The sequence below is a fragment of the Phyllostomus discolor genome, chromosome 8 (genome assembly GCF_004126475.2).
Source record: "Phyllostomus discolor isolate MPI-MPIP mPhyDis1 chromosome 8, mPhyDis1.pri.v3, whole genome shotgun sequence".
Classification (NCBI taxonomy): domain Eukaryota; kingdom Metazoa; phylum Chordata; class Mammalia; order Chiroptera; family Phyllostomidae; genus Phyllostomus; species Phyllostomus discolor.
Window position 1 is genome coordinate 58,791,568 of NC_040910.2, and position 10,996 is coordinate 58,802,563.

The window sequence follows — 10,996 nt, forward strand, 5'->3', positions numbered from 1 at the left end:
AGTGGCTATACCAATCTGCATTCCCACCAACAGTGCAGTAGGGTTACCTTTTCTCCACATCTTTGCCAGTACTTGTTGTTTGTTGAATTATTTTATTTACTTTTTAAAGGTTTTATTTATTTATTTTTAGAGAGAGGGGAAGGGAGAGAGAAAGAGAGGAAGAGAAACATCAATGTGTGGTTGCCTCTCACATGGCTCCCACTGGGAACCTGGCCCGAAACACAGGTTTGTGCCCTGACTAGGAATCAAACCAGCAACTCCCGCTTAATCCACTGAGCTACACCAGCCAGGGCTGTTTGTTGATTTTTTGCTGGTAGTAGCCATTCTGGCAAATGTGAGTTGATATCTCATTGTGGTTTAATTTTCATCTCTCTGATTATTAATGATGATGAGCATTTTTTTAAATGTCTATAGGACATCTGCACCTCCTCCTTGAAGCGTCCTTTACCCATTTCTTAATTGTGTTGTTTGTCTTCCTTGTGTTGATATATTTATATGTCACATTCATAACTTCATATATATATGAAATTAACCCTTTATTAGATGTATCATTGACAAATATATTCTCCCATTCAGTGGGTTACCTTTTAATTTTATTGATTTTGCTGTGCAGAAGGTTTTTAGTTTGATGTAATCCCAGTTGTTTGTTTCCCTTGCCCTAGGAGATATATTGGCAAAAATATTTCACATGAGGTATCTGAGGTTTTATGTTGGGATAAGAAACATCGAGTTTTCTTGGGTGAACATGAGAAAATGAGATATAAGATTTGAATTTCATTTTGAAAAAAAAAAAAACATCAAAAAAGGTATTAGCAACCTCATGGGGGTGATGGGGAACTGTCACTCAGCTGGGAAGATGCAGCCCTGCCCTCACTCTGAAAAATATGGATTTCACTTCCTGCCATTTGTCATTGTAGCCACGTATTTTACGAGTTTAAACCATTTCATCTTCAAGATTAAAAAAAAAAAACCTTTGGACATAAACGAAAGTCTTTAATCTTACCCTCTCTCCAGGTACTGAAAATAGTACAGCTATTTTAGCAGTGAATTGAGTGTGGGCACTTCTGAAGTGGGACGGTGCATCTGGGGGCAAATAGTGTTCACACTGTTTGTCCCGCACTTACAGGGAGAAGTCATCTTACCTTTGCTGCATCATGAGCACATACTCCCGCGTAATGGAGTGAAACAAACTTCCACAAAGCAACAGTCCCCCTGGTGCAGGTGAGCCGCTCTGCCGTCTGCAGTTCCACCCAAAGTGAGGAAGAACCCCGAGTCCTGCCACTAGATTCATTTCCTGCCCTTCTATGAGTCACCTTCGTGGACGTGAGAGCTTGGGGTGCCCAAGCTCAGAGCTGGATGCTGTCTCGGGTTTTCCTCGCGTTAACCCGAGAACAGTAAATGCTTCCTTGTGGTAGGGAGGACTTAACTGCCACATTAACAATTAATTGTTCATTCTTTAATCTTCTACAATGTGTCCATATATAAATGATGAATATTTCCCCAACTCTCCCCGCACTAGGAGAGTAGTGACGAGCCCCATGGCACAGGGGCGCAGTCAGGCGAGGTGCGCAGACGCTCAGTGCGATTGTTGCAAGTTCCCAGTTGGGTGGTAACTGCAGTGGGCAGGTGGGGAGGCGGGCAGGCTCTTAACCCTGGCCCAGTGAGCTGAGAGGGACCCTGCACAGAAAAAGTAAAACCGAAAACCGAATTGAAGGGGATAAAATATCTGCCCCTTCCCAGAACCGCTCAGAAATTGAAGGCCTGAGATACAGCGTGTGAGAGGCCGTGTCTCTCTGCGCAGAGGGGAATGAGCGCAGGGCTGGGCCGGCTTGCCCCTCTGCTCCCGGGCTGAGCAAGGCCGGGTGGGGCCCCGTGCGCAAGGCTGCTCTAGACTCAGAGCAGGCAACATGTGAGCTGTTAGGATGAACATTCCTTTCATTTGCCTGAATCTCTGCCTGAAGAAGTCACTCTGACTCCGTATTAAAGTGCAGAAAACAATTCTGGAGATTGGAAGGCAGGTTTTATCCTGAAAATCAAACTCACACCGTCACTGCATTCCACTCATATTCAGCTCCACAGTCTGCTTTTCTTTAATTTCACAGACTTCACAATTTTTGGATCATGAAACTGTGCAGCAGTTTGTTGTAAAACAATGATGTTATTATGATGATTGAAAATTTGTTTCAGTCTTTCTTCCTAATTTTCTTCCTTTTCAGTTTATTTTTTTAATTGATTCATTAAGGCTGATCTGTAAAGAAACAATAACAAAGTTAAAATGATATATTAACAGGTTTAGAAACAAAACAGAAAATAACTCTCAAGAAAACTTCCTATTTTATTATAGTCTAACAAAATACTTTAAAAAAATATTTTATTTATTTTATTTTTATAGAGAGGGGAAGGGAAGGAGAAGGAGAGGGAGAGAAACATCAGTGTATGGTTGCCTCTTCTGTGCTCCCTACTGGGGACCTGGCCCACAACCTGAGCATGAACTCTGACTGGGAATCAAACCGGTGACCCTCTGGTTTGCAGGCCAGGGCTCAATCCACTAAGCTACACCAGCTAGGGCTTACATATTATTTTTATATTTCATAATAATTCATAATTATTACTATTTAATAAAGTAGGAATTATATAAAATGAAATTCTCAAACTCCATCTCACTCTCTGCAAATGTCTTTAACAATTCAGTGTATATATTTAGGTATTGTAATTATTTTAATATAAATATACATATCTAGAGAGTTTGTGACCAAAAAGTGGGATGACACTACATATTATCTCCCTATACTTTATATTTTATTTTCCATTTGTTTGAATTTAACATGACTTTTGGCAAAAATCACATACGTATGCTTATTTCCATTTAGTAGTTGTTTTTAGTTTATAAAGTTGGCATTATTTATTAATCATTTCTGTTTTTCCTTATCCCCCTCCTCTTTGCACCCCACCACCCTCCAGCATTCCTCCCTACCATTTAGTTCATGTCCATTGGTTGTATATATAAGTTCTTTGACTTCTCCATTTCCTATATTATTCTTAACATCTCCCTGTCTATTTTGTGCCTACCTATTATGCTTCTTATTCCCTGTACCTTTCCCCCCACCATTCTCCCCCTTGCCACTGATAATCCTTCATGTGATCTCCATTTCTGTGATTCTATTCTTGTTCTAGTTGTTTGCCTAGTTTTTGTTTTTTAGGTTCAGTTGTTGATAGTTGTGAGTTTGTTGTCATTTTACTGTTCATATCTTTGATCATCTTGTATTTCTTCGGTAAGTCCCTTTAACATTTCATATAATAACGGCTTGGTGATGATGAACTCCTTTAACTTGACCTTATCTGGGAAGCACTTTATCTGCCCTTCCATTCTAAATGATAGCTTTGCTGGATAGAATAATCTTGGATATAGGTTCTTGACTTCAAATACTTCTTTTCAGTCTCTTCTTGTCTGTAAGGTTTCTTTTGAGAAATCAGCTGATAGTCTTACGAGAACTCTTTTATAGGTAACTGTTTCCTTTTCTCTTGCTGCTTTTAAAATTTTCTCCATATCTTTAATCCTGGGTAACTTAATTATGATGTGTCTTGGTGAGTCCCTGCTCAGGTCCAATTTGTTTGGGACTCTCTGAACTTCCTGGACTTCCTGGGAGTCTATTTCCTTTGCCAGATTGGGGAAGTTTTCCTTCATTATTTGTTCAAATAAGTTTTTAATTTCTTGCCTTTCCTCTTCTCCTTCTGGCACCCCTATGATTCAGATGTTGGAACATTTAAAGTTGTCCCAGAGCTTTCTCAGCCTCTCCTCATTTTTTTTGAATTCTTGTTTCTTCATTCTGTTTCAGTGGGATGTTTATTTTGTTTCAAATCCTTGGTTTGAGTCCCACCTTCCTTCCCTTCACTTTTGGTTCACTGTATATTTTCCTTTATTTCACTTTGTTTAGCCTTCATTTCTTTCTTCATTTTGCAACGGAACTCAATCATCGCTGTGAACATCCTGATTTCCGGTGTTTTGAACTCTGCATCAGATAGGTTGTCTATCTTCTTGTCACTTAGTTCTTTTTCTGGAGTTTTGATTTGTTCTTTCATTTGGGCCATATTTCTTTGTCTTGGCACACCTGTTATGTTGTAAGGGGCAGAACTTTAGGAATTCACCAGGGCGGGGCAACCCTCCTTGCTGCTGTTGTAGTGCTGTCTGTAGGAGAGGGGTCAGACAGGGACAATGCCATTTGCTGACTCTGCTCTAGCCCTACTGTCTGTCACTTCCCTCACTTCCCACAAGTGGATTGTGGCTTTTCAGATGCTGACTTACAGATGGGTGGATTTGTGTATGTTCTAGCACCCTGTGGGCCTCCCATGGACTCTCCTGTGAATCTGAGAGTTTCTCCCACTGCCAAAACTCCTGCAGGTTTTTATATCCAGAGGTTTTGAGTCTTTAGTTTTCCAGGCTGAAACCCTGGGTTCCATGGTCTGTCTCACTTCCCAATGGTTCTTCCCAGCTTATCGGCCCATGAATGTGAGACCAACTGGCCAACGAGCCACCTCCTTGACTGTGAGTCATCTCCACCTCAGCTGCCCATCTCTGCCCCTCCTACCAGGCTGGGTGAATGTTTCTTTAACTCCTTGGTTGTTGGACTTCCATGAAGTTTGAATATCTGGAGGTTCTGGTTGTTTTTTGTTTTTAAATTTGTTGTTCTTCTTTTGGTTGTGTGAGGAAATGAAGCATTTCTACCTATGTCTCCATTGTGGCTGGAACTCCTGGGCTGCTTTCTCCAAATCCTTGGTGTATCAGTACATGAGAAAATCCACTATTAATCATTTCTACAACTTTAAATATATATATTGTCCTGAACTATCCATTTCAATTAATAATCTTTTCTTAAGATTCTTCTACATTATAGAGTTCAAGAGAATTGGTGTATTTCCCGGCACTTATCTATTTAAAAAAGGTAAATCTATCTTAACATTTATATTTTAATCTTATATCTTTAATTATCAGTGAGAAAAATTCTCATGTTTTTAAGTCATGTTTTTATATCATTTTTCCAGTGAACTACTTCTTCAAGTGATAATATTTTCATTTTGTTCCATATTTTCTTGCCAATTGTTTGAAAATGTTATTAAACAAGGTAGTCTTACAATTGTCATGTTGAATTTCTCTAGTATTTTCATTATACTTTATACTTTTTAGTGGTGTTTCTCATAGCATAGATTTATTAAAGTATGCAAATTTATTTGTACTTTGTTTGATTGCTTTTGAGAATTGCGATTTGTCTAGTGAGGCCTGTCTAAATCCAAGATGATCAGGGAAAGAAGGAGGGTACAACCTTTGTGCCTTCTTATAATAGTAATACTTAATGTTAAAATATTTGATTTGTTATTTATTTTGGTGAAAGTAGTGAATGAGTGATTCACACTCCCTGACTCCAAATGCATTTCTGATTATCATGGTTTATTATATTTTCAAAGTATGTTTGAATATATGTTAAGGATAGTTTCTCCTCATTAGACTTTTTTTTTCCCAGAATTTCTCTGCCTAGTCACATGGGCCTAATTTCCCATTCCCCTGTGCATATGACACATAAGCTTTATGTAGTATACTTTCATATTTACCAACTTTTAAATTTAAATATCAAAACATCCACAAAATAAATAAGGTAGTTTGGTGAGTACCATTTTAGATGAGAAAACTGAAAAGGTTGGGAACTTTCTGAGGTCTCTTAATGTATCTTGTTGGCTAAGGGATGGTAACTGACAGCATGGTGGGAGATGTTTTCTATTGATTCCTCTATATTGTCTGTAAGGCTTGGACTTTTGTCCTCAAACATACTTTGCTTGAAGGTGATGAACTCTCAGCAATGCAATCTGATAGAGGTTTTAGCATGTGTACATAAATTATTGCATTAAAGTTGCATCACCTCTTACAAAGCAGCATATAGTACTTTGGAAGAAATATATATATATATACATTATTTCTTAAAAACCAGATGAGAGAGAGATTGATTTTATGTGTGTGTTGCTTTAGTAATATTCAATTGTTTCTTATATTGTAATTTATTTGGGTACTTGAAACTTACCTCAAGACTAATGGTCAAATGAGTGAGTTGTGTCTTTAAGTTAAAGAACAAATAAGGTATTCTGCATATAATATATATTTCCTAAATACTATTAATTTATTATTCCAGGATTCCATTTTGGGCCTTCAAAGTTTTAGCAGGAGCTCGGGAACTTGTGTTTCATGAAAAACCAATGTCTGGGCCATGCCAAGATTTATCTTTTTGTCATTGGAATTAGAAGCATTACCAGCAGTGAAGAATGAAGACTTCATGCCCTATTTCCTTGGTTCAAAATCAGCTCTGCCTTTTCTAGAATATGATTATTCACTTAACACACATCTGCCTCAATTTTCTTTTCTGTAAGTCTGGGATGATAAGACTGTCAACTCCATATCACTATTGTTGGGGTTAAATAAATGTAAAAAGCATGGAGGAACACTTGGTTCATAGTAATACTGCCTTATATTGTCTGTTACTGTGGGGGAGCTTTGTCCAGCAGAGGCCCCCCTGCCCCCCTGCCTGCCCGCCTGCTGTTGTGTGGATAAAGGTAAGTCTACCAAGACATGATCTGCTTGGGGAGGAAAGGTGGCCAACCTCTCCAAGGAGAAGGGCCTTGAGCCTGTTCCTCAATGGGCTTTTATTGGGTTCCACTTGCACAGGAATACAGTACAGCTCATTAATCATTGTCAGGCAGTAATGATCAAATAATACATAACATTCAAAGAACTATGAGGGCTAATTCTGAGTCAGGGTCAGATAGCTAAAGGGCCATACAACTTTGGGAAATGAACTCATTTTATGCTTGGACCCTTATTAGAAAATTGAGGGCATTTTTAGCAAAGCAAGTTTCACAGGATTTTATGCATTCTTTCTTAGGCCTGATTGCCCTGGGGAACTGTCTGTTCCTGCCCAGGGCTGTACCACCCTCTGGCATTGTTTCAGGCTTAAGTCAGTCAGGGGAAGTAAGGCAGCCAAGAGATTAGGAGACTTTTCACAGGCAGAATGAGGACTCAGGCTATGTCAAAGCCGAGGGGTGAGTGTGCATAACCCCCTTTTTCTGTAGCCCCCCAAGTTCTTCCCTGAGGGCCCCATCATTACCATGCCTGTCTTTTCCTTCAGGGGCCAATGGTGACATTTGGGACTCTTCAGTCAGATCTGGTCTTGACCTGTGCTTCCCAATGTGTGTGTCTTTTCCTGGAATCTTACCTGTCATTGGCTAACCAGTCATCCATCTGGGGCCAAGCAGGGTGAAGTGAAGGGGACAGAGGCAGCACCCCTGCTGGAAAAATAAGCTTTTTCTCTTTAGTGGCTTATGATCCCAAGGTCTTTTTCTCAGGCTGAGCCATGGGGGTTACAGCTTCTGAAACCAGACAGGGTGGTTCCCAACATGTTACCATTATTGGTATAAATATTCCTTTTCAGGTGCAGTAGATATGGACGGAACCAACGATAGCACTCAAGGAAATTTCATCCTTTTAGGATTTTCTGACCACCCCCATCTGGAGAGGATCCTCTTTGTGGTCATCTTGACTGCATATCTCCTGACCATTGTGGGAAATACCACCATCATCCTGGTGTCCCGGCTGGACCACCAGCTCCAGAGCCCTATGTACTTCTTCCTCACCCACCTTTCCTTCCTGGACCTCAGCTTCACCAGCAGTTCAATCCCTCAGCTGCTCTATAACCTGAGTGGACATGACAAAACCATCAGCTACACAGGCTGTGCCATCCAGCTCTTTCTGTTTCTGGGTCTGGGTGGCGTGGAGTGCCTGCTCCTGGCTGTCATGGCCTATGACCGGTTTGTTGCAGTCTGCAACCCCCTGCACTACCTGGTGATCATGAATCCTCGCCTTTGCATGGGATTAGTGTTGGTGGCCTGGGGTGGTGGGGTGGCCAACTCCCTGGCTATGTCCCCAGTTACCCTGAATTTACCACGCTGCGGGCGCCGCAGTGTGGACCACTTCTTATGTGAGATGCCTGCCCTGATCCGGATGGCCTGTGTCAATACAACTGCCATCGAGGGCACTGTCTTTGTCCTGGCAGTGGGTATTGTGCTGTCACCCCTGGTGTTTATCCTCATCTCCTATGGCTACATCATAAGGGCTGTGTTACATATTCAGTCAGCATCAGGGAGGCAAAAGGCCTTCAACACGTGTGGCTCTCATCTCACAGTGGTCTCTCTGTTCTATGGGAACATCATCTACATGTACATGCAGCCGGGAAACAACTCTTCTCAGAACCAGGGAAAATTCCTCACCCTCCTCTACAATATTGTCACGCCACTTTTGAACCCCCTGATCTACACCCTCAGAAACAGAGAGGTGAAGGGGGCACTAAGGAGGCTGCTGCTAGGTGACAGAGAAGTACAAAAGAAGTAACAGCAAATAGGAGAGAGGGCATCTGCAGCCCAGCCGTCATCTCCTTCAGGGGCCAACAGTGCCATTTGGGACTCTTCAGTCAGATCTGGTCTTGACCTGTGCTTCCCAATGTGTGTGTCTTTTTCTGGACTTCCATAATCTGTTTCTGTCCCAACATTACGTATTTTAATGTGCAGCTGCACAACACACATCATTCAAAAATCCCTCTAGCCGCACTATGAAACAGGTTCAAAGAACAACATGAGATAAGCAGTTATAAAGATAAGTTTCCACAGTTTCTACCAAAGTGCCAAGAAGAGAAACACTGTTTGTAATCTGACTTTTGCTTTTGTTATTTTAAAAATTTTTTTACCATATTTTTTGGACCATAAGATGCACCTAGATTTTAAAGGAGGAAAATAGGGGGGAAACTTTTGAAGCAAAAAATGTGGTAAAATATTTAATAACAAATAACACAATATTTCACCAATGTAAATGTAAACAGAACTCAACAGCAGCATTAACAACCATTATTCCTCACAAATTGGGGGTGGGGGTGGGGGGGGTGCGTCTTATAGTCTGAAAAATATGATAATAACTCTTTGTATTTTAGTCAAAATGACCACAATTTGTTTACTTTTCTTAGCAGAGAGCCATCAAGTGTGGAAATTCAGCAAGTAGGGTGTTTTCTATTTCCCAAATTCACATCCAAAGTCTTTCATGGAAACATATATTTCTTTTCTATCATTTGTTTCCAAATTTTGACATTTTCCCCAAAGTCTAGTGTAAGATTCTGAATAAATCAAGAAGTTAACCTGTAAAGTGGTAAGTGGGTCATTTAAGTCTTAGAACATTATTACCTCTCGGGTACATATATGTTATTAGTGAGAAGGCCCTAATGTTCATTAAGTTCCTGCTATTAGGCAGATGCTCCTATTCATCTAATATCTGCATTTGTTGGAGGTCATGATTTTTTAATTTATTTTTTATTTTTTAAAATATATTTTATTGATTATCCTGCTAGAGTTGTTCCTTTTTTTCCTTCTTTGTCCCCTTCTGCCTGGGATCCCCATTGCCTCTAGGAACTCCCTTCTTAGTACATGTCTTTGGGTTATGCATACAAGTTCTTTGGCTTCTACATGTCCTATACTGTTCTTAATATCCCCTTGTCTATTTTGTACATACCAATTTATGTTTTGTGATCCCTGCTCTTTTTCCCCCATTCTTCTCTATCCCCCTCCCAGCGAATAACCCTCCATGTGATCTCCATGTCAACGATTCAGTTCCTGTTCTGCTTGTTTGCTTAGTTTGTTTTTTAGATTCATTTGTTGATAGTTGTGAGTTTGTTGTCACTTTAATGTTCATAGTTTTGATCTTCTTTTTCTTAGATAAGCCCTTTTACCATTTCATGTAATAATGGCTTGGTGATGATGAATTCCTTTAGTTTAACCATGTCTGGGAAGCACTTTATCTGCCCTTCCATCCTATAAGATAGTTTTGATGAATAGGGCAATATAGGTTATATGTCCTTGATTTTCATCACTTTGAATGCTTCTTGCCAGTCCCTTCTAGCCTGCAAAGTTTCTTTGAGAAATCAGCTGATAGTCTTATGGGAACTCCCCTGTAGATAACCACCTTCTTTTCTCTTGCTGCTTTTAAGATTCTCTCTTTATCTTTAACCTTTGGCACTTTAATTATGATGTGTCTTGGTGTGGTCCTCTTTGGGTCCAACTTGTTTGGGACTCTCTGTGCTTCCAGGAATTATATGTCTATTTCCTTTACCAAATTAGGGAAGTTTTCTCTCATTGTTGTTTCAAATAAATTTTCAATTTATTGCTCTTCCTCTTCTCATTTTGGCACCCCTATGATTCGGATGTTGGTACATTTGAAGAGGTCCCAGAGGCTCCTTAGTCTATCCTTGTTTTTTTAAATTAATTTTTCTTTTTGTGTTCTGATTGAATGATTTTTCTTCCTTATGTTCCAAATCGTTGATTTGAGTCCTGGTTTCCTTCCCTTCACTGTTGCTTGCATGTGGATTTTTCTTTATTTCATTTAATGTAATTTCATTGCTGCCTGGATCTTTTTTATGCTGTTGCCATACTCAATGAGTTCTTTGAGCATCCTGATTTGAACTCTGCATCTGATAGGTTGGTTATCTCCATTTCATCTAGTTATTTTTCTAGAATTCGTTCTGTTTTGTTTTTTTTTTTTCCATTTGGGCCATATTTCTTTGTCTTCTTATTTTGGAAACCTCCCTGTGTTTGTTTCTTGTATTAAGTAGAATCACTTTGAGTCCCAGGCCTATTGTAGAAGAGTGTACTTGTAAATTGTATGGGGCAGAGCCCTAGGTAATTGCCAGGGTGGAAAACCCTTGATACTGCTTAGTGGCTTTGTGTGGTGGAGGGCTCAGAGAGGGGACAATGCCCTTGCCTGGCTTCTGGAGTTTTGCCCAGGATGAATCTCTTTCTTGGCACTTGCCCTGTTTCCAGTCACTTCGCTTTTCCTTGTATACCACTTGTGCCCTTCCAGCTGTAGCTGTGGTGCTGAATCCCAGAGGGGGTGGGACTGTGTAAGCCCTAAGTCCATGTGGGC

General features: G+C 40.2%; 1 protein-coding gene across 1 annotated transcript; it reads left to right on the forward strand.

The window, feature by feature from the left end:
* Positions 1–622: 622 nt before the first annotated feature.
* LOC114515409 (olfactory receptor 2W3-like) lies at positions 623–8,780 on the forward strand. Its single transcript, XM_028534703.2, has 2 exons — positions 623–1,221; positions 7,470–8,780. Exon 2 carries the CDS (start codon positions 7,481–7,483, stop codon positions 8,423–8,425), a length of 945 nt encoding a protein of 314 aa, XP_028390504.1. The 5' UTR covers positions 623–1,221; positions 7,470–7,480; the 3' UTR covers positions 8,426–8,780.
* The last annotated feature ends 2,216 nt before the right edge of the window (positions 8,781–10,996 follow it).

Coding starts and splice junctions, on each gene's coding strand:
- LOC114515409 (XM_028534703.2), top strand. CDS start 7,481: ATGGACGGAACCAACGATAGCACTCAAGGAAATTTCATCCTTTTAGGA.